Below are 23,998 nucleotides of genomic sequence, written 5' to 3'. Positions count from 1 at the left end.
AGGTTTACACATGCTGTGGCTGCAGCTGGAGGTATACTCAGGGTAAATGGGGCTGCACTGCAACTACCCCGCAATGGTGTGCCTTGCACAGTTGCAGTGTAGTGGTGCTGCATTTATGGGCTTAAAACAGGTGGTGGAGACCACATCTTGCCTCTTTACCACCTGTCAAATGCCTCTGAAAAGCAATCTGTGCATGAATTGCTTTTGAGAGGAGCAGCAGTCCTTGTTGCCATCATAAACCAGCCCTACAAAAGCAGTTCTGATGGTACAGGAATAGGGGGGGGGGGGTTTAGATTAAAACATACAAACACACACGTGCGCATGTACACAGGTATAAAGCCCTTTTAAAGCAAATCTAGCACAGTACCTTTCCAGTTTCCTCATTTAGCCGGGTACTGCACTGCAGGGGTAAGCAGACAGCACAGCGTACGCCCCTGCACTTTACTTTCAATTTTGAGGCTGATGGAGCTTCTCATAGTGCCGATGTAGTTTGCCAGGGGATTGGAAGATAGGGCTCATCTGACAGCCCTTCTCTCCCGTGATCCCACGGCACACTGGTTGAGAACGGAATGCTCCATTATCTAAAGCAGCCTTACACAGCTACAATCAGAACTTTGCAAAAAAATATTCATTTTTAGGTCACTGGATAATTCATGTTTAGCGGTTACCTGGTTTCTATAAACAGGAATCATCTTCTGATGTAATAAAAATCTGCTGCCCCCTCCAGCACATCTTATAAGGAGAGCCAGAGTACTGTATATACTAGAGTATAAGCTGACCCAAATATAAGCCAAGGCACATAATTTTACCACAAAAACACTGGGAAAACATATTGACTCGAGTATAAGCCTAGGATGGGAAATGCAGCAGCTACTGTAAATGAAAAAGAGGGTCAACAATGCCCATCTGCAGCCTCATTGTGCCACCTCCATGCCCCACTGTGTCAATCTGCAGACACATGTACCTGATCTCCTCAACACCGGCGCTGTGACATGCAGTCTAGTCGGCGGCTGTGCAGTGTAACAAAGCCCTGCCTCGTCCTCATCTGTGACGGAACACCGATTCAGTTTCCCAGCAGAGTCAGTGTTCCGCCTATCACGGACGAGGAGAAGGCAGGGCTTTGTTACACTGCACGGCCGCCAACTAGACTGCATGTCACAGCGCCGGGAGATCAGGCGCATGAGGCTTCAGATGACTCGAGTATAAGCCGAGGGGGCTTTTTCAGCACAAAAAAAAAAAGTGCTGAAAAACTTGGCTTATACTCGAGTATATACAGTAATTGGTTGAAATATGTAACCTAGTTGATTAATTATTTCCTAAAGCATATCATGCAAGGTTGTCAAAGTAGCTAACAATTATCATCCAGGTCAGCTGATAATTTTATGTCTGAAAAGTATCTTCAGATTAAAGCAAGCCTACAGGCACATACAAAAGAACCAGCTATATACATATTAAAATAAATTAAATATCAGCCTTCTGTAATCCTTGTACAGAAGGAATATATAAGGGGCAGCATAGTAAGCCAGTCATGCTATACAGCATTGCACAGGATTGTGAAGACAATCATGCTCTATAGAACTGTAGTGTTGCCAACCTAACAGATGCAACAACAGTGTGTTGCTGGTACAACACCATCTACTTAAAAGCTAGCACAAGTCCTGGACCAATCTGTATTGCTTTAACTACAGTGGAGAAAAAAGTTGGGGGGGGGGGGGGGGTGTAGCCATCTGACAGTGGTGAGGGAATCTCAAGACTGAACTGGATTAAAAATGCCTTGGCAGATAAAACTGTTTAGTTTTTCTTCTAGATCGATAACAAATGTTTAAAGGCAAACTGCTTCTGTTAATTAGGTGAGTGGGCACAGTATTCAAAGGAGCTCGGTTTTATGCCTGTGGAGAGAAAATTCTATAATAATGGATTTTTGACTTGTAAAATCGATTTTCTTTTTTTTTTGGAGTACAGTCTAGGACACAAGCAAAACCACAGACTGTGCTATATGCAGCTACCTTCAGGTGACTGGATACTGACAAGCAGAGCTTAAGGACCCCATATAACCCATTAAACTCCTAGTAATGGGTAGGTTTTTTTTTTTTCTTTTTTAAGTAATAAAAAGAATACAAAAACAGAGAACAGGGTCACATGTCCTGTACTCCAAGAAACAGATTTTACAGGCAAGTCAAAAATCCAATTTTTTAAAATCGCACAGTACCAGGACACAGGCGAAACTATAGAAGATTGAATACGCCTTAACACAATGACCTGTCTTATTGCACCTAGTCATGATGGATTGAGAGGCAGATAGCCCTATGCACGGGCCTCCCTGAAAGGAAAATAGGCAACCATATTGTCCGAACAAGGCCACAGAAATAAACATGCACAGCATGAACCAAATCCAGATAGTGGAGACCCCCCCCCCCCCCCAATGCTTCAGAGTAGGGCATGAGGTAGGTAGGAGGAAAGACAACCTAGTCCTCTACCAAAAACGGTTCCTTGCCTGCCCTGAAAAAAGCCAGACAGAGGTTATTGCTACAAAGGAAAAACCATCTTGTGTGTGAGAACATCCATAGGAATGTCACTAATCGGCTTCAAGGGAGGAGGCCTATGAAGGACTGGGTATGGACCCATTGGCGTGCCTAGGGTACCGATCCTGAAACTGTGGCATTAGCCAGCGAGGCTTTTTGTTTATCCCAGTATTTGAAGCAAGATCCACTTAGGAAAAAGTTCAGCTTGAAACGGGGGTCTGCTCCTGGACCAGAAGGGTTCTCAAACCTCTACTATAAAAAGTTTGCATCTATTCTATCCTCCCCATATCTAGCACAATTCTTTTAAAATTTTAACGCTTTGAGGAAGGGTGCGACCCTGGAACGCTCACTTAACTCAGCATTTATCACAGTAAATTCCAAAAACCAGGGTAAGACCCAGGGGAGGTTAGCAACTATAGACCTATATCACCGAATAATAGGGCTGTTACTGATTAAAAATTTTCGTGTTCGATTAATCAATTAAAAAAAAAATAAATAAATAAAAAAAAAAAAAAGAAAAAAAAATAGACTGACTAATTTCAATTATAACGCACATACAGATCCAACTACTTTTAGCTGACGTCATGCGTAGCTCCTCCCCCATATGCATTACGTTCAATCAGAACTTCCTCAGAACTTCCTCAGCAGGGCTGGGCTACGGCGTCACCCTACAGTCTATTTAAATAGCACCGTTGTGCATCAGGGGGACCGATGGAGAGCCAGAGATATCCATCACCTGCTGAGACAGCAAAGTGTCAGCTCTTTGGGAAAAAAAGTGCCCTCATCATAAATGTTTGTCGATTGCTGGATAACCAATTGTCAGTTTATCGTCAAACTGACTTACAGCCAGGAAAGCCCTCAGATATGTTGATTTTCATAGCCAAGTCCAGGATTTACATAGATGTTTATTTGAATACTTTGACCAGTGAGGATCCATCTTCCTCAATTTATGACTTCACAGACATCACAACGTCACCGGACTCCTCCTCCCCTTCTCTTCGTTAGCAGACGGAGGCACTTGGGGAAGGGGGCAGGAGTCCGGTGACGTCAATGTCCGTGACGTCACCGGATCGCCGACGGAACTCCCTGAAAACTGGAAACCGGCAGAGAGGTGAGTACCGATCAAAAAAATTAACGATGAATCGAGGAATTCATCTTTCATTTTCCCAGCCCAAATAATGACCTAAAGATCTTAACCAAGCTCTTAGCAGATGGTTTCCTCCTTCATAAGTTTATGCATCCATAAAGATCAGGTAGGGCTCATCTCGGGTAGACAAAGCCCAGATCAGATTAGACGGGCGATGGACATGATCTCCCTGGTGTTATCGGGATGGGGGGCAACCTCAAGGACCTCTTTTATCTATATATTTACATAAAGCCTTTGACTGTCTCCTGGCCTTATCTATTCAATATATTACAGCATTGGGGGTTTGGTCAACACTTCACTAACATTCTAAGAGCGTCCTACTCATATCCCGAAGCAGGAGTACATCTTCAGGCATACTACTTGGAGCCATTTACAATCTCTAAAAACACAACAGGGATGCCCCCTATCCCCCCTGATCTTCGCAATAGTGATCAAAACTTTAGCCATAGCAATCAGGAACCACCAGGATATACATGGCATATGCTGTGCCCAAAATCACACAAATGCACACTCTGCAGATGACCTGCTACTTTTCATCACATCACCACTAATCTCTCAACCAAATGTCTGCCATCTACTAGACGAATTCGGAAACATTTCGGAACTCCATGTTAACGTCACAGGCCCGCAACATAAATCTACCAGATTCATTCGTTTCCCAGCTAAAAAGTCACTTCATCTTTACATGGCATGATTCTACACTGCCTACCTAGGGGTACACCTACCATCCAGGATAGACCAGATATATGTAACCAATTACCCACCATTATTTAAAAAATTGGAATCAGATTTGCGTGAATGGTCTTGACTAAATCTGTCATTGCTAAGGAGGGTGCACGCTATAAAGATGACATTGCTTCTACGTATTCTCTTTTTCTGGTCTCTACCCATACCTATTAGGACGGATCATTTGTAAAGCTTCCAGATGAAAATTATAGCCTTTGTTTGGAGATCAAAGGGGCACAGACTAGCTAAGGGGGTCCTCTTTCGAGCCTGAAACAAGGGAGGGGTTGGGACTACCTAACCTACTCGATATTACCAAGCAGCCCAATTAGCCCAGATTTCAGTTGTCTATTCCCAGATTGCAAAACCCAATTGGATGCATATGGAAAAGGGAAGCTGTATCACAATTCACGCTAGATTTCCTGCTGTGGAGTCACCCAAGTGAATGACCCGCAATTCTTGCTCCAACATTATCTCATTCAATGACAATATGGGACAAACAAAATTAATCCAGAGTTGGTATCTCTGATTAGGCCACTAGTCTATATCTTCCACAATTCCCAATTCCCCCCCAGGCATGAACATCGGGGGCCTTTCGGTGGTGGCTGAACAAGGGTTTGTACAGAATCGGTCATTATTTTAATGCATCTGGACCACTTACCACCCTCAATCACTGTATCAATAACCTTGAAATGCCCTCAACTGAAAAATATAGACACCAACAAATCTCTCACTTCCTACACGCCATCTGGAAATTCAAACCATTATCACCCAGCATCACACCATATGAACAATGGTGCAGTCAGCTTACAGAGCGGGGGGGTGGGGGGGAAAAAAAAATCACTGACATACGAGTCACTAACAAACAGGAAGTCCGAGGTATACTCAACGTATCGCTGCTAGAGAGGCAGACCTAAAAGTTCTATCTCGATGGTACATGGTTCCCACTAGACTCGCAAAATTATATCCTTCAACTTCCCCCCTCCCTATGCTTCAGAGGATGCATACACATAGGCTACATGTTTGGTGGGAATGCCCAAAACTAAGAGGGTTCTGGAACAGAATATTTACAATCAAAAAGACTACAGTCTGTCCATCCTTCAGCCCCCCCACATAGCTTTGCTGAACTTCTCAATAGTAAAGACCTCTAAAAGTAAAAAAAGGAGCCTCATTCACTTTATCCTCCTAGGAGCTAAAATAACGATAGCGAAAGCTTGGAAACAGACCATGGTGTCCAGTAACCAGGCCAAACAAAAAATATCATGGCCCTGGAAAAACACTTTTCAGGTGCCTCTCCGTCTACATAAGATACTTCTTTATGCACCAGCAGGTATGTGAGGGACAAACTCATCTTATCATTTTTATATTTATGTCAAACTCCAGCAGGTGCAAGCCTATATCAGGCTTACTCTACTGCCATGTCCCTTTTATTTGTGGGGTTAGTTACTACGCTCCCCATTTCTTCCTTAGATGACCAAACAGTAAGGGGCCTCTCGAATCTGTGGTGCTATTTTTCGGTGTTAGGATGCCCTTTGTGTTCAGTCCTGGGGTTGGTTCTGTGCGTCCCCTGATGTGAAGTTTTGGCCTACGGACCTGATCCCTGGCGGCAAACTACTCATCCCCATTTTTCTGAAGTTGGATGCTATTTGATGTTGGCTCAAAAGTGACACGGTCAGAATATTTCATAATGTGCTAACTAGGCTTTTTGCATGTTCAATGTATACGATTATAAAATTGTTCTGTATCTATTATGTCTGTTTACTCTGTATTTTTTGCAAAATACTTTCAGATAAACATACACCTCACTATCAGTCCCTGAAGAAGAGGTTTCACTACTTACAACTTTGAAATGCGTCAGGCCTTTCTGTCCTAGCCCACTGCTTGGACAGTTGTGTGCGGTGCTTTTTCAGTATTGTATCAGATTTATATACAAACCTTTTTTGCTAACATCCGACCCTATTTGCATCCATCTCTTTTATCATTGTCATGTTTTAATCTTTTGTAATAAATTGATACTTTTGATTTAATTACTGTTTGAAGACTCCTGCCTTTTAAAGTCCCACAAGAGGAAAAAAACTTCCCTTTGTATATGCTTCAGAGGATGCACACACATAGGCTACATGTTTGGTGGGAATGCCATAAACTAAGAGGGTTCTGGAACAGAATATTTACAATCAGAAAGACTACAGTGTGTCCATCCTTCAGTCCCCCCACATAGCTTTGCTGAACTTCTCAATAGTAAAGACCTCTAAAAGTAAAAAAGGAGCCTTGTTCACTTTATCCTCCTAGGAGCTAAAATAACGATAGCGAAAGCATGGAAACAGCCCACGGTATCTAGTAACCAGGCCAAACAAAAAACATCATGGATCATGGCCCTGGAAAATGGTCAGTATCCTCCAAGATAGTCAACAAATTTGAGGCCACTTGGGAACCATGGGCAAATTACATGCGCATACCACAAACACCCTCGTAGGACTAGGATAAAACTGGCTAGGCAGAACATTCCAGAAGGACATCCTATTCTTTTTCTCATATCTCTTTCCTTACCTGTCTTCTTTCTTTCTTTTCCTATTCTTACTCCTTTATACCATCTCTTCTAAATATTTCCTTGTACGGTGGGTTGCTGACTATAGGAGGACACATTCCCACCAATTTAAGTAGAATTTAATCTGTAGGATGGGTGTGTCGCCCCTCTACATGACAAAGCTTGTACCCATTTGGGGTGTCCGGAGGTGGGCGACACTTACCCTCCTTATGTTTGGAAGTTGAGCCTGTGCCCACTAACCAAAAGGTGACTATCACTTTGATAAAAAGTATTTTATATGTTGCCTTACTATGGATTTACTGTTCCAATCTATGCACCAATGTTTCCTTATGGAAAAAAATCCAATAAAAAACTATTGAAAAGGAAAAAGTTCAGGAAAACCAAAAATCTCAGATCTCTCTGAATTAAAAGAAAAAAAAAGAAAAAAAAAAAATGGAGAAATGCTGGGAGTGGGAGTAACTGCAGCTCGGCTCGCCAATGTCCAATCAGGTAGCTGCATATAACCTAGATGTCCATGGTTTTAACTAATCGTACTGTGTCCTGTACGATTAGGAAAATAGGTTACAACTGCTGCTCAACTGGCAGAAATATTAAAGTGGAACAGTAGTCAGAAAATGAAGTCCTGTTAGATCACTTCAGGCTGGCCCCTTTTGCAGGTATACAGTGGGGATGGAAAGTATTCAGACCCACTTAAATTTTTTACTCTTTGTTATACTGCAGCCATTTGCTAAAATCATTTAAGTTCATTTTTTTCCTCATTAATGTGCACACAGCACCCCATATTGACAGAAACACAGAATTGTTGACATTTTTGCAGATTAAAAAAGAAAAACTGAAATATCACATGGTCCTAAGTATTCAGACCCTTGGCTCAGTATTTAGTAGAAGCACCCTTTTGATCTAATACAGCCATGAGTCTTTTTGGGAAAGATGCAACGTTTTTCACACCTGGATTTAGGGATCCATTCCTCCTTTCAGATCCTCTCCAGTTCTGTCAGGTTGGATGGTAAACGTTGGTGGACAGGCATTTTTAGGTTTCTCCAGAGATGCTCAATTGGGTTTAAGTCAGGGCTCTGGCTGGGCCATTCAAGAACAGTCAGAGTTGTTATGAAGCCACTCCTTCCTTATTTTAGCTGTGTGCTTAGTGTCATTGTCTTGTTGGAAGGTAAACATTCGGCCCAGTCTGAGGTCCTGAGCACTCTGGAGAAGGTTTTCGTCCAGGATATCCCTGAACTTGTCCGCATTCATCTTTCCCTCGATTGCAACCAGTCGTCCTGTCCCTGCAGCTGAAAAACACCCCCACAGCATGATGCTGCCAGCACCATGCTTCACTGTTGGGACTGTATTGGACAGGTGATGAGCAGTGCCTGGTTTTCTCCACACATACCGCTTAGAATTAAGGCCAAAAAGTTCCATCTTGGTCTCATCAGGTGTTTTTTTTAGCAAACTCCATGCGGGCTTTCATCTGTCTTGCACTGAGGAAAGGCTTCCGTTGGGCCACTCTGCCATAAAGCCCCGACTGGTGGAGGGTTGCAGTGATGGTTGACTTTCTACAACTTTCTCCCATCTCCCGACTGCATCTCTGGAGCTCAGCCACAGTGATCTTTGGGTTCTTTTTTACCTCTCTCAAGAAGGCTCTTCTCCCCCGATAGCTCAGTTTGGCTGGACGGCCAGCTCTAGGAAGGGTTCTTATCGTCCCAAACATTTTCCATTTAAGGATTATGGAGGCCACTGTGCTCTTAGGAACCTTAAGTGCAGCAGAAATTTTTTGTAACCTTGGCCAGATCTGTGCCTTGCCACAATTCTGTCTCTGAGCTCTTCAGGCAGTTCCTTTGACCTCATGATTCTCATTTGCTCTGATATGTACTGTGAGCTGTAAGGTCTTATATAGACAAGTGTGTGGCTTTCCTAATCAAGTCCAATCAGTATAATCAAACACAGCAGGACTCAAATGAAGGTGTAGAACCATCTCAAGGATGATCAGAAGAAATAGACAGCACCCGAGTTAAATATATGAGTGTCACAGCAAAGGGTCTGAATACTTAGGACCATGTGATATTTTAGTTTTTCTTTTTTAATAAATCTCCACAAATGTCAACAATTGTGTGTTTTTCTGTCAATATGGAGTGCTGTGTGTACATTAATGAGGAAAAAAAATGAACTTAAAGTGGAGTTCCACCCACTTTTACAACTCTTCAGCATCCCTCACTAAACTGTGCACTGTAAACAAATTGGATATTTTTTTTCTCAGCACATACTGTATATCTGCTGTATTCATTTTTCACTTCCTCCTGAAACCTGACCTGAAACCTATTTACACTGCTTGTGCTGCACTGAGCATGTGTGAGATCTGCAAGGATGAGATCCAGGAAGAAATAGTCTGGCTTCAGATGCCCACACTTAAGATGGCCATGGCCTGCTGTAAGTTTATAAAATAACAAACTACTGCTATAAACTAACAAAACAGACTTTAGTTTACAGAGTAACTTTACTAGAACACATTAAGCTTGTGTAATATAGGGGTATTTTTATTTAAAAAGTATCATTTTGGCCGGAACACCACTTTAAATGATTTTAGAAAATGGCCGCAATATAACAGAGTGAAAAATTTAAGGGGGTCTGAATACTTTCCGTCTCAAATGTAGCTATGTAAAACATTAAAAATAAGTGCCTATACTGTTTAAAATCCAGTAATACACAGTCACACCCTGCTCTGCACATGTCCAGTTGCTCTCTATATTTAGGCACTGCTGAATTTGTAAATGCCGATCTGCTGGCAGCCTTAAAGCAAAATTATACACTCCTATCCTTCACAGCCAAGAAACCTGCTTGTGTGTGGTCTGTAACTGCCATGGTGCTTCACATGTGATCAGTTATGACACCAGCCATTTGATGGTTTGACAGTCTGGTTGAGGACACAAGCAAATGTGACAGTTAACAATCCTGGCATTCCAGTATTGTAACTGTTAATTCGATGGGTTTAGTTCCACTTAATGATTTACTGCTGTTCAGGGGCTTTGGGCTTCAGCAAAATGGCAGCCTCCAGCAAGAAGAGCCAGGTGCAATGCTGGACACAATTTACAGCACACAAGAAAGTTGGTCGCAGAATTATTAATGTGGAATGTTTCTTGCTAAATAACATTTTTTTTATCAAGTTGTTATGGGTAAACTTTTGCTTTAAGTCTTGAAAGACATTCATAGTTCTAGATAAACAGGAAAAAAAAAAAACCTAGTTCATAAACTGAAAAAAGGATTGCAATGAATAAACACCCCTATGTATAACCATAAAACAATTGGTGTGCAAAATGGACTGAAAACACAGACCATCTCTGCTTCAGAGACTTTATTGGAAGGCCACAGGATTATTCCTTATCACAGAATAGAACATGGTTGACTAGTGTGCAACAAAAATTTTCTAGGCAACATTTCTAATCAGGAAGCACTATCTGAGCTTTCAGGCAACTATGGGTTATGAGTGTCAAATTTGCTCCAAGAACATTCTGGATCACATAGCTAAACAGTTGCTTTGCTTTATAGACCTTAAACAAGACAAGCAAAATATACAAAAGAATTGTCAAGATGTAGATGGTTGACATTTGTTTGAGTTTCTTTAGCTGGGATGCAAGTCACATTGTTGAAATCCCATGTAATTGTACTGGTAATCATCCAGGTGAATATACAGTGTGTCCATGTTACAATTGTTAACAGTCTCCATCAGAGAGAATATCCAACTTCTCCATTAAGTTAATGATACCAAGGAGTGGACAAACAGAAAGGGCTCTTGGTTGATGACGCAGTGCAGTGATTAATCTAAGACAGCTATACAAAGTCCAATGCTTCACAAAAAATAATGTTGGTCATGCAGAGATCTCTGAAACAGAATGTGAAACCCTGTTATGGCACATCAGTCACTACTTAGGTCTTGAGTAGGGAAAAGGGAACAAGAAAACAGTCAAAACAGACTAGCCAACAATTAGTTAAAATGGCATGGTCTTTCTAAACTGCAGAAGAAAAGATCTTAGATAACAGTGTCCGATGTTTAGGATAAAAACAAACGGGGAAAAAAAAAACCTGCATGCAAATGCTACTTTATCCTTCCTAAAATCCACTGTGGCTGTGTACTGTGAATTATACACCTGCAAAAACTTTATCAAACTTAACTGAAGCAGATTTTGTCAGCAGCTGATAGCAAACCAGCAAACAAATTTCTTGCATCCTTACATAAATTAATCCACTGACTGCCAGCAAAACCTTGGCTGCACTTGGTCACAGCCATCGTGACAGCAAAAAAGCTAAAGCAGAGTCCAGCATTACCAAGACAAATGAAGTTAAAAACATATGCACTCCTTTGTGGCGAGCTGCGGGTGGCGCCATTTAAAAAACAAAAACGAAAAAAAACCAAAAAACAAAAAACACACAACAAGCTGGGGAGGGGGGAAATATGTCAACACCACCTGTTCTCCAAACGAGTTTCAGCACAGCATAAATAAAATCTGGAAGAAATAAATAGAATTTTGGCTCCTATGAGATCCAGACAGAAGTGGGATGTACGCAGAAAAAATTAAAAAAAAAAAAGTTTGTGATGCTCCCCAGCCACAATACAGGGTGATCCTGTGCTGTAATGGAGGAAAAAACTGAGACGTGAACTGAAAAGTTGACGAAGAGGATTTTAAGTGGCTCCTATGTGTCTTCATTCATTTCTTGACTGTCAGTCCGGGCAATCTTTCGTGGAGGGGCAGATGTCTCGCCTATTTCTAACTGGTCTTGGTCTCTTTTCTTTGCGGCATTCTATGAAAAAAGAAAAAAAAAAAAAAAAATATGTACAGTGCAATGTAAAAGATCATATTATGTTAAATATCTAGCAACACAAAAACTGCAGACTGGTAAACTAAATGAGCACTGGCTTGTATATAATTTTACAGGATATGTACTGTGTGCCTGCACACCTGTGATCTTCTCCTTAAACAATTATCAGCTTCCTGCACCTTACTACTGGCCCATCAATGTGATGGGTAGCCTTATTTATCAATATGGAGGCAAGAAGGGCCGAGCCACAAGCAATGACATGGAAGATGGTCACTGCACAGTCACGGTATACGAATTTCCAAGGACACTACGAAATGTATTCTAGTGAAGAAAAGTTACATGCGAGTCTAGTTCAAGCAAAGGCAATAGACTTCTGGTGGTGTCTATTGATGGGACAGGTTTTTTTAAAAGCCTGTCCATCAATAGACACCACCAGAAGTCTATTACCTTTGCTTGAACTAGATGGACTTGTGTCTTTTCTCAAGCTATGTAACCATGTAACCTTTCTTCACTAGAATAGTCTCTTTTGGGGGCCCATCGCTGAAGTAGTGCAATTGTTACAAGGGCTTGATTTCACTATTAAAAGGAGTCATAAATCATCAGGGTTTTTCACCTCATTGCATTCTATGCATCAAGATGAAAAACCTTCTGTGGTGCAACTGCCTCCCAGAGCCCCCCTTTTTCTTACCCGAGCCCCCCCTTTTTCTTACCTGAGCCTGATTGATCCAGCATTGAGGACGAGCAGAGCAGCTCCAGCCGCTGTCTTGGGTTTTCATTGGCTAGATTGATAGCAGGAGGAGCCATTGGCTACCACTGCTGTCAATCAAATGCAGTGACATGGGAGCCAGGGGGCAGGGCCGAGTCCTGATGTCTGTGTCAATGGACGCAGCAGCAAGACTTGGGAGTGTGCCTGCACAAGTGCCCCCATGGAATGCGGCTCTCCATAAGGGAACTCGATGAGGAGCACCACCGGGGGACCCCAGAAAAAGAGGATCGGGGCAAGTATAACTTTGTTATATAAAAAAAAAGGTATTCACATTTGTATAATAAACTGTAAGAAAATATAATAGTGGGGGGGCAACATTTAAAATCTAGGTGGTTTCTAGGTTTTTTTTTTTTTAGTTAGTTTTTTATAGCGTCCGGGCACCCGCATTATATTACCCAATAAAGGTTTAACCCCTGAACGCCCGGCAGGTGACATCAGTTAGGTTTAAGCGTCAGCCCCAGGCAGCGTCAAATTAGCGCCAACACCCATGCATGCACCATAACCTCCCTTAGTAGTACAGTGTCTGAACAGATCAATATCTTTGATCTGATCTATACTAGTGTCCCCAGTAGTTCAGGGTTCCCAAAAATGCCGTGTTAGCGGGCTCAGCCCAGATACCTGCTAGCACCTGTGTTTAGCCCCTCTGCCCAGCCCACCCAAGTGCAGTACCAACCCATCACGGTCACTTACAAAACACCTGATCAGGCCTGATCGCTGCGAACACTACCAGTTTTTTTGGTAGCGACTGAAGCAGTCGCTGACAATCAGGTGCTCTTTTTTCCTGCGAGTTTCACTAATGGTACCAGTAAATTTAGAGGCCACAATGTCCGTTCGGAGGTACACTAGTGAAGAGGCCTACACGTTTCTGAGCATGACAGATGAGAGTGAAGAGGAAGTCACTCATCTGTCAGATTCAGGCTCAGAATATGATAAAGTACACAGCAGCGGCACCCTGACAGATAGCTCCGACGACGGAGTAGTGGTCCCTGCTAAGGTCAGGCATACCTAACCTCATTCTTTTGCTGTTGACTTGCAAGAACCGCAGGGCCCTCGTATGGAGCAGAGAGCCAGTACTAGTACCGCTAATCCTTCTTGTGAACTGGCAAGCAGCAGCGGCCTAGTACACCCCGGTTGTAGTCAAACCAGCACTGCAGTAATACGCGGTGACATGGCGAGTCCCATAAGTGCAGTTCAAGCTGGTGTGGTGGCTAGAACAAGTAGTGTCCTGCAGCCACCAAGACCACAAACACAGGCTCGTGGAGCCCATAGTGCCCTTCCTGCTGCATTTGCCAATCCGAATTGGGAGCCCACCACTTCTGCTGAACTTCCCCCATTCCCTGGTCAACCCGAAATTCAGGTGGAAACAGTTGATTTTATGTCACTTGGATTTTTATTCGCAATTTTTCACGGAAAATCTCTATAGATCTATTGCGGACCAAAAGTAATTTGTATGCTGGTCAATTCATCGCCGCTAATCCCCATTCGACCCTTGCCAGAGAATGGAAACCAATTATGGTTTCTGAATTTAAGACCTTTCTGGGACTATCCCTCCTCATGGGCATAGCTAAAAAAGTGAGCTGCGGTCATATTGGTCCACTGACCCAATTCATCATATGCAGTGTTCTCTGCATCCATGGCCAGGGTAGATACAAGCAGATCTTGCGGTTCATGCATTTTAATAACAGTGAACTCTGTAGTCCTCGGGGTGACCCTGAGTACGATCGGCTCCACAAAATTCGGCCCCTCATAAACCACTTCAACCAACAGTTTGCAGCCTTGTTCACTCCCGACCAAGTTGTCTGCATTGAGTCCCTGATTAAGTTAAGTTTTCTGGCTGCTTGTCTTTCAAACAGTATCTTCCCAGCAAGCGTGCCAGATATGGAGTCAAGATGTATAAGCTCTGTGACAGGGCAACAGGCTATACATATAGTTTTATGATTTACGAGGGAAAAGATAGTCACGTGGAGCCGGAGAACTGCCCAAACTATATAGGGAGCGCTAGCAAGATTATGTGGGACTTGGTGTCACCCTTATTCAGAAAGGGGTACCACTTGTACAAGGATAATTACACAAGAGTGCCATTTGTTTGATCATGGAATTGGCGCATGTGGCACTGTGCGATCTAATCGCCGGGGCTTACCCCAGCGATTTGTAGAGTCCCAGCTTAGACTGGGGGAGAGAGCATGTTCGAGAAGTAATTGCTCGCAGTGAAGTGGAGGGATAAAATCGGAAAGGTTTTCGCTCTGTCCTCCCTTATGCAGATACGACAGTCCAAATTCAAACGGCGACTAGTGTTGTGGAGAAACCCCTGTGTCCACGAATACAACCTTAACATGGGAGGGGTGAACCTCAACGACCAGTTGTTGGCGCCGTACCCAACTGCCCGTAAGACCAGACCCTGTAACAAAAAAAGTGTCTGTATACTTATTCCAATGGGCTCTGCTGAACGCTTATTGTGCTATACAAAGCGTCAAGACGAACTGGATCTTTCCTTAAATTCCAGGAAGAGATCGTCACAGCCCTTCTGTTTCCAGATGGTGCTGTGGCCCACCTTCCCAACGCAAATTCAGTGAGCCAGCTGCATGAGAGGCATTTTGCTATGTCCTCCCTGGTACCCCTATCCAACAATCACCCCAAAGAAAACGTTGTGTCTGTAGGAAACACGGATATAGGCGTGACACCCATTATTGTCCCTCCTGTCCTGGCCATCCTGGTCTTTGCATCGGAGAATGTTTTGAACACTACCACAAACTAGTGGGAGTATTAGCATAGGGTACAGCACAGACTAAAGCACACTTTCACAGGGTCATCAAAGATGCCATAATATTTCGAGACCCAAACCTGGAACTGTTACAGTTGTAGGAGGTAATTTCACCACCACAGTTAACAAAAAAAAAAAAAAAAAAAAAAAAAAAAAACACGGTGCATTTATGCCCATCATTACAAGTGGGAGGATGCAGGGCGGTATTCTAATGGTGGGCATACCCACCGATCAATATCTTTTTTTCGTTCAGCCCACAGGCTGCATGAAAAAAAAAAATAACACGAACATTACAATAAATGCCCAACAAGGACCAGCAACGTTACTTGACTTTGGGTGGTTATACCAGAATGATGCCTTCAGGTTTAGGTATCATCTTTTAGGTATCAACAAAAAAAGGGTCAGAAAGGGCTTTGTCTTCAAGTGGTTAGAAGAGTGGGTGATGTGTGACATAACTTCTAATGCTGTACATAAAATGCCAGGACAGGTGAAAACCCTCCAAATGACCCTTTTTGGAAAGTAGACACCCCAAGCTATTTTCTGATAGGCATGGTGAGTCCATTGAATATTTTATCATTTTGCCACAAGTTTCTGGAAAATTATAATTTTTTTTTCACAAAGTTGTCACTAAATGATATATTGCTCAAACATTCCATGGGCATATGTGGAATTTCACCCCAAAATACATTCAGCTGCTTCTCCCGAGTACAGAGATAACACATGTGAGACTTTTTGGGAGCCTAGCCACGTACAGGACCCGAAAACCAAATCACCGCATTCGGGCTAAGGGTGTACATTTTTTATTTCACCCAACACAGTTTCGGAAGCCCTGAAATGCCCAGATAGCACAAACCCCCTCCCAAATTACCCCATTTTGGAAAGTAGACACCCCAAGGTATTAGCTAAGAGGCTTGCTGAGTATTTTGCAGCTCTCATTTGTTTTGGAAAATGAAGAAAGAAAAGGATTTTTTTTTCCATTTTCAAAACTTTGTGACAAAAAGCGAGATCTGCAAAATACTCAACATGCCTCTCAGCAAACAGCTTGGGGTGTCTACTTTCCAAAATGGGGTCCTGTATGCCGTTAGACTACCAAAAAGTCCCACACATGTGGTAGGCCTGTACTCAGGAGAAGCAGCAGAATGTATTTTGGGGTGTAATGTCACATATGCTCATGGCATGTTTGAGCAATATATAATTTCAGTGACAACTTTGTGTAAATGTATTTATTTTTTTCCATTTTTCAACCACTTATGATAAAAAAAAAATTAAAAAAAAAAACATTCAATGTGCTCAACAAGCCTCTCAGCAAATTCCTTTGGGTGCCTACTTTCCAAAATAGGGTCATGGGGGGGGGTTGTACTGCCCTGCCATTTTAGCACCTGAAGAAATGAGATAGATGAAGAAAGTCAAACTAAAAGCTGCGTAAATTCCAGAAAATGCACCCTAGTTTGTAGGCGCTAACTTTTTTGCAAACCAATAAATATACGCTTACTGAATTTTTTTTACCCCAGACATGTGGCTGAATGTTTTTTGGCCTAAACGTATGACTAAAATTGAGTTTATTGTATTTTTTTTTATAGCAAAAAGTAGAATACACTTTTTTTTTCCCAAAATCTTTTTTCGTTTATATTGCAAAAAATAAAAAAAATGCAGGGGTGATCAAATACCACCAAAAGAAAGCGCTATTTATGGGAAAAAGGGATGCAAATTTTGTTTGGGTACAGCATTGCATGACCGTGCAATTACCAGTTAAAGCAGCGAAGTGCCAAATTGTAAAAAAAAGTGCTCTGGTCAGGAAGTTAGTCCTGGTAGGAAATAAAAATCTTAGACGATTAGAAAAGCATTGTAAGATCATTTACTTCAAACCCAATTGAGGGATTTTGAGACCAAAAAAAAAAAGTTATACCTCTTATTGTAGAGCTGCACGATTCTGGCCAAAATGAGAATCACAATTTTTTTGCTTAGAATAAAAAGATCACGATTCTCACGGCGTAAAATATTTCACATTATACAAAAAAAAAAAAAAAAATTGGGCTAACTTTATTGGTTAGTTTTTTTTTTTTTAATGCATTAAAGTAATTTTTTTCCCCAAAAATTGCATGTGAACGACTGCTGCGCAAATACAGTGTGACAAAGAATTGCAACAACCACCATTTTATTCTCTAGAGTCTCTACTAAAAAAAATGTATATAATGTTTGGGGGTTCTAAGTAATTTTTAACTTGAAACCAACAAATGTCAGAAAAAGGTTTAGTTTTTTGCTAGAAAATTACATAGAACCCCCAAACATATATGTTTTTTAACAAAGACCCTAGAGAATACAATGGCGGTCATTGCAACTTTTTATCTCGCACAGTATTTGCGCAGCAATTTTTTGAATGCCTTTTTTTGGGAAAAAAACAAACAGTTTTGTGCTTTAAAAAAAAAAACCAAAACAGAAAGTTAGTCCAATGTTTTTGCATAATGTGAAAGATGAAGTTACGCCGAGTAAAGAAATACCAACATGTCACACTTCAAAATTGCACACGCTTGTGGAATGGCGCCAAACTTCGCTACTTAAAAATCCCCTTAGGCGACGCATTAAACATTTTTTACTGGTTACATGTTTCGAGTAACAGAGGAGGTCTAGGACCAAAATTATTGCTCTCGCTCTAACGTTTGCGGCGATACCTCACATGTGTGGTTTGAACACCGTTTTCCTATGTGGGCGAGACTTGCGTATGCGTTCGCTTGTTCGTGTGAGCTCACGGGGACAGGGGCGCTTTTAACATTTTTTTTTTTTTTTTTTTTTTATTGTTAATTTTACTTTAATTTTAGCGTGACACTTTTTCCCAAAATAATTTTTTTGACCACTTTTATTTCTATTACAACGAATATAAAACATCCCTTGTAATAGTAATATAGCATGACAGGTGCTCTTTACAGTGAGATATGGGGCCTCTAGGCTGGGAAGCCTGAAAAAAAAAAAAAAAAAAAAAAAATCACCGCTTCCCAGCCGAAGCGGCGCCTTTTTTTGAACACAGAGGCTGGACGTGACGTCATAACATTGCGCCCAGCCTCCGAATGATCATCGGAAGCAACCATCTGGTCCACCGGAAATCTCTATTCTGAACATCCAGGGCTGGCGGATCCTGTGTCCGACCCACCGATCGTAGAGTCGGTAGAAGCACCGGATGGCAGCGGGAGGGGGCACGTTCCCTCTCGCCTCCCGTAAGAACGATCAAGCGGCGGAACAGCCGCTATGATCATTCTTATGGTGCACAGATTCGCTGGCTCTAAAAGACGATATCTGAATGCCTGTAGCTACAGGTATCATTCAGAAATCCCCCCTCAAAACAGAGGACGTCATTTGGCGTACGGCGGGCAGGAAGCGGGTAAACTTCATTTTCACACCAAAAGGATGTGTTTGATCTAAAGGACAACTTGTAACAATGTTTATATTCAAGTTTCACTGCTAAAGAATGTTGTGATTCTTGGCAGACTGCCCGTTTTTTTTTTTCCTTTCTTTTGATGGCTGTCGGCTTTAGAATAGCAGAGAGAATTCTCTACATAGAAAGAATCAGGAAATACTTTTTTCAAGATCGCGATAACGATTAATCGTGCAGCTCTACCTTATTGAAAACAAAAAAACAGAAGGAATAGAAAAAAAATTATCCTTACCTTTTTGTCCCATTGTTGGTGTAGGTAACGCAAAAGTATATTTGTTTTTTCTGTTACTATGACTGAAAACAAAAGAAACTATGAAGGAAATGTTTTTTCCACCTTCTTGCAGGAGGAAAACATAGCAACAACAAATATATTACACATACAGAGTAACATGGAAGTAAATCTCAGCAATAAGGAAAATATTTTAATACAAAAAACTTTATCAATAATGTCGTGCTGCTAAAAACCAACTAACCATCCAATCACCATACATGTGTAACATTGGGGCTGACTTACTAAAACCGGAGCATGCAAAATCTGGTGCAGAGGTGCACAGAAACTTCCAGGTTTTACAGTCAAAGCTTAAAGGGCAACTCCACTTTCATGGGGGCGGGGAGCAAATAATAAAAAAAAAAATATAGCGTGTACAATTGCGATTTCAAGTTTTCCCTTTTCAATTGAGTTGTTCTGTACACAGAATGTGTACTGACCACTCCCCAGAAACATAATTTCCTGCTTGTGTAATTGGTTTTACAAAAATCTCACAAAGTGAGTACACCCCTCACATTTTTTGTAAATATTTTATTATATTTTTTCATGTGACAACACTGAAGAAATGACACTTTGCTACAATGTAAAGGAGTGTACAGCTTGTATAACAGTGTAAATTTGCTGTCCCCTCAAAATAACTCCACACACACAGCCATTAATGTCTAAACCGCTGGCAACAAAAGCGAGTACACCCCTAAGTGAAAATGTCCAAATTTGGCCCAATTAGCCATTTTCCCTCCCCCATGGCATGTGTCTCGTTAGTGTTACAAGGTCTCAGGTGTGAATAGGGAGCAGGCATGTAAAATTTGGTGTTATCACTCACACTGTCTCATACTGGTCATTGGAAGTTCAACATGGCACCTCATGGCAAAGAACTCTGAGGATCTGAAAAAAAAAAAAAAAATTGCTGCTCTACATAAAAGATGGCCAAGACCCTGAAACTGGGATGCAGCACGGTGGCCAAGACCATACAGCGGTTTAACAGGATAGGTTCCACTCAGAACAAGCCTCGCCATGGTTGACCAAAGAAGTTGAGTGCACATGCTCAGCGTCATACCCAGAGGTTGTCTTTGGGAAAGACACGTATGAGTGCTGCCAGCATTGCTGCAGAGGTTGAAGGGGTGGGGGAGGTCAGCCTGTCAGTTCTCAGACCATATGCCGCGCATTGCATCAAATTGGTCTGCTTGGCCGTCGACCCGAAGCCTCTTCTAAAGATGATACACAAGAAAGCCCGCAAACAGTTTGTTGAAGACAAGCAGACTAAGGACATGGATTACTGGAACCATGTCCTGTGGTCCTATGAGACCATGATAAACTTTTGGCTTAGGTGGTGTCAAGCATGTGTGACGGCAACAAGGTGACGAGTACAAAGACGAGTGCGTCAAGCATGGTGGTGGGAGCATCATGGTCTGGAACTGCATGAGTGCTGCTGGCATTGGGGAGCTAAAGTTCATTAAGGGAACCATGAATGCCAACATGTACTGCGACATACTGAAGCACAGCATGATCCCCTCCCTTCAGAGACTGGGTCGCAGGGCAGTATCACAACATGATAACGACCCCAAAAACCACCAAAACAACCACTGCCTTGCTAAAGAAGCTGAGGGTAAAGGTGATGGACTCGCCAGGCATGTCTCCAGACCTAAACCCTATTGAGCATCTCTGGGGCATCCTCAAACTGAAGATGGAGGAGCGCAAGGTCTCTAACATCCACCAGCTCCATGATGTAGTCATGGAGGAGTGGAAGAAAACTCCGGTGGCAACCTGTGAAGCTCTGGTGAACTCTGTGGCCAAGAGGGTTAAGGCGGTGCTGGAAAATAATGGTGGCCACATAAAATATTGACACTTTGGGCTCAATTTGGACATTTTCACTTAGGGGTGTACTCACTTTTGCTGCCAGCGGTTTAGACATTAATGGCTGTGTGTTGAGTTATTTTGGAGGGGACAGCAAATTTACACTGTTATACAAGCTGTACACTCACTACTTTACATTGTAGCAAAGTGTCATTTCTTTAGTGCTGTCACATGAAAAGATAGAATAAATAAAAAATGTGAGGGGTGTGTGTGGGTGTGTATATATTTTATATGATGCGCAGGAGGAAAATAAACTTAATAAACATTAATATGCAAATATCCTTTCAATGCCAAAGCAAAGAGAGAACAGGGTATAACACATTACACTTACTTTGGTCTGAAGGGTATTCTCTTGTGGGGAGGTAAACTGAGGGCCGTCTGTTCTGTAAAACAATTCACCAATTGTAAAATACACCAAGCCAGCATTATTAATTACACGCAAGTGCACTGTCAGAATCTCACACAACTGATAAGATTTAAAAATGGTAAGCTCCATTAAGTGAATAGCTTTTCTTCAGTGACCATCTGTGCTCAAAGACACAAAGACGACACATCTGATTACTAGGCAATGACGTATTTACTACATTACATGTGAAAACCATTCAGAAGCTAACAAGATGTTACATAGTGGACTCCTAACATGGACAGGTGCATTTGACCTGCAACTCACCTTCAGATCTACACTTGACCTGCTGTAGCCTCCCTGGTGGTTTTCCCGAGTGTGGCTCGGGGTTAAATTTCAGCACCATTAGCGGTAACCCCAAGCCACACTCGGGATTACATTGCAGGATCCTGATGCGGTGTACTTACCTTGTCCCCAGGATCTTGCGATGTCCCCCAGCTGTGTCCGTGGGCTCTGTCCTCCTGGCGGCAAATTCAAAAAAGTGAAAATTCATAACATACAGTACCCTGTAATCTTACCGATTACAGTACTGTATCCCTTTTGTCCCCAGTGCTTTGTCCAATGCCCTGCATGCAGTTTTATATGATATATATTAGGGCTGCAACTAACGATTATTTTCATAATCAATTAGTTGGTCGATTATTGTTTTGATTAATCAATTAATCGGTTAATAACCTTAAAAAAAAAAAAGAAATTGTGGTGTATAATTTAGTTAAATATGTAAAGTTTAAAAAAAAGGCAATTTATTCTTAAATATCTCTATGCAGTAGTAAATAATAAATAACCAACTATATGGTTAGGGAGCAAAATATCTAATCCACTCTGAGAATAACAGACAGAAGAGATATACTGTATACACTATTAGAGGAGAGAGATGCTGTATATACTATTAAAGGGTGAATCTGGTAAATATCATCAGACTCAGATCAATTTTTTTTTTTTTATTTACAAAAACAATGTCTTCCTTCAAAAAAAAAAAAAAAAAAAAAAGTCATTTTAACTACGTTCGTTCGATTTTCTAATTGTTAGCGGGGTCAAATCGACGTTCATTTTCAACCACCGTGACGGGAAAATTTGGAAATAATAGAAAACTTCTTGGTCAAAGGAATTTTCAGACAGTGAATGTGGTTTTCGTTCAGAAATTACATTCATTTTAAAAAACAATGTTAAAACAAGTGAAAATTTCAAACAACATTCTTTGATTCAGGGAATGTACAAAGAGGTTTCCTCTGAATATTCTCGTCTGAAAATTGATCCGTGTGGCCAGCATAAGGCTCGGTACACACCTATGCAGTTTGCTTTAATGTGTTTCTGCAGTGCTTTTGGTGCACGTGATTTTGCTGTGATTTGCGTTTTTGCATTTTTTTTGGCCAATTTGTTGTTGGGCAGATTAAAATACACAAATTGCTGCAAAAACACATTACATGCGTTTCTGCAGCTTCTCCATTATAGTATATTGAACCAAAAAAGCAACGTTTTGCGTTAAAAAAAAAAGAAAAAAGTCCCTGACCCTTTCCAAATACGCAGCGGCTGAAAAAAGCAGAGCTTGTCCCATAGGAAACCATGTAAATGAACTGTAGTGCGTTTCTGCAAAAAGCACCAAAAAACAAATAGATGTGAACCAGGTCTAAGACGTTTAGTAACATAATGGGGGTTAAAAAAAAACTAAAATTAGCCCTTTATAGTACAAAAAAAGCAGATAATCACTACTGTAAGGGGTTCTTTTTACTGTAGAACTGTGAAAGTAATATTTACAGTAGCGATTATTTGTTTTTTGTAATATAAAGGGCTCATTTAAATTTTTTTTTAACCCCATTATGTTACTGGCCGATTAATCGATTATGAAAATAGTAATCAATTAATTTCATAATCGATTAGTTCTCGATTAATCGATTAGTTATTTCAGCCCTAATATACATTGTTCTTTCTGCCTGGAAACTGGAGATTGTCCATAGCAACCAAAACGTGTCCCTTTACGTCAAAAGTGGTTTTAGACCAGCTAGAAAACAGCGATAGCAAATTAGAACACTTGCAGAATTGAGCAATAGTGAATCATGGGGAAATGTATTATATTATTATTTATATTTATTATATTATGATTTTGTGTTTCAAACTCCATCATACCCGGAATATCTACTAGACTCTTGTTTGGACAGATTTAAGTGTTATGGCTAAGAATTACAGGCCTACAATATAAAAAACGCCAAATTTCTATGCAAAATAACTGTACCGCTTTGAGACGCAAAAATATGAAATAATCATACCGCCAGGGAGGTTAAAGCAGTTCTAAAGTCAAAATGTTTTTTTACCTTAATGCTCTTTATGCATTTAGGTAAAAAACACCCCACTATATTTTCACCTGGTCCCTAAACACTCACCTGTCATGTCGCCTCACCCCAGCATTGTCCCGGGTGCAGCAGTTCACTTTCTAGTCTCACAGGAGACACAGGCAACAGAGGAAACCATAGGCTCCTTTTGCCTGGAGGAGCTCCTAGGGAGTGGGGGGCATGGCTTACCGGTTCCGTGTGTGTCTGTGGACACCCAGCCCAAATTGAAAGCTCTCCTGCTAGCGGCTTGCTAAGGTGGCACTTGGAGAAAGGAGTGAACAGCGTCAACAGGAGACTGCCAAAAAGGTGGTAAGGGGCCACTCTGTGCAATACACTTGCACAAAGCAGGCAAGTACAACATTTTAAGGGCCAGTCAACACAGGTCTTTAAAAGCTGACCACACACTATACCAGGGGGTCTCCAAACTTTCTAAACGAGGGGCTAGTTTA

At 41.5% G+C, this 23,998-nt stretch overlaps 1 protein-coding gene across 1 annotated transcript in view; it reads right to left on the bottom strand.

Annotated features, from left to right (window-relative positions):
- Positions 1-10,265: 10,265 nt before the first annotated feature.
- DDA1 (DET1 and DDB1 associated 1) overlaps positions 10,266-23,998 on the bottom strand; it is a 57,653-nt gene continuing 43,920 nt past the window's right edge. Inside the window, exons 3-5 of the mRNA XM_073592161.1 lie at positions 21,151-21,202; positions 18,930-18,991; positions 10,266-11,725 (exon numbers count right to left, since the gene is read on the bottom strand). Of these exons, the coding sequence (XP_073448262.1) occupies positions 11,618-11,725; positions 18,930-18,991; positions 21,151-21,202 (222 nt within the window). The 3' untranslated portion in view covers positions 10,266-11,617. The remainder of the gene's footprint in view (positions 11,726-18,929; positions 18,992-21,150; positions 21,203-23,998) is intronic.

Source organism: Aquarana catesbeiana, linkage group LG01 (assembly GCF_042186555.1).
Source record: "Aquarana catesbeiana isolate 2022-GZ linkage group LG01, ASM4218655v1, whole genome shotgun sequence".
Taxonomy (NCBI): Eukaryota; Metazoa; Chordata; class Amphibia; order Anura; family Ranidae; genus Aquarana; species Aquarana catesbeiana.
This window is presented reverse-complemented; position numbering and strand designations above follow the sequence as displayed.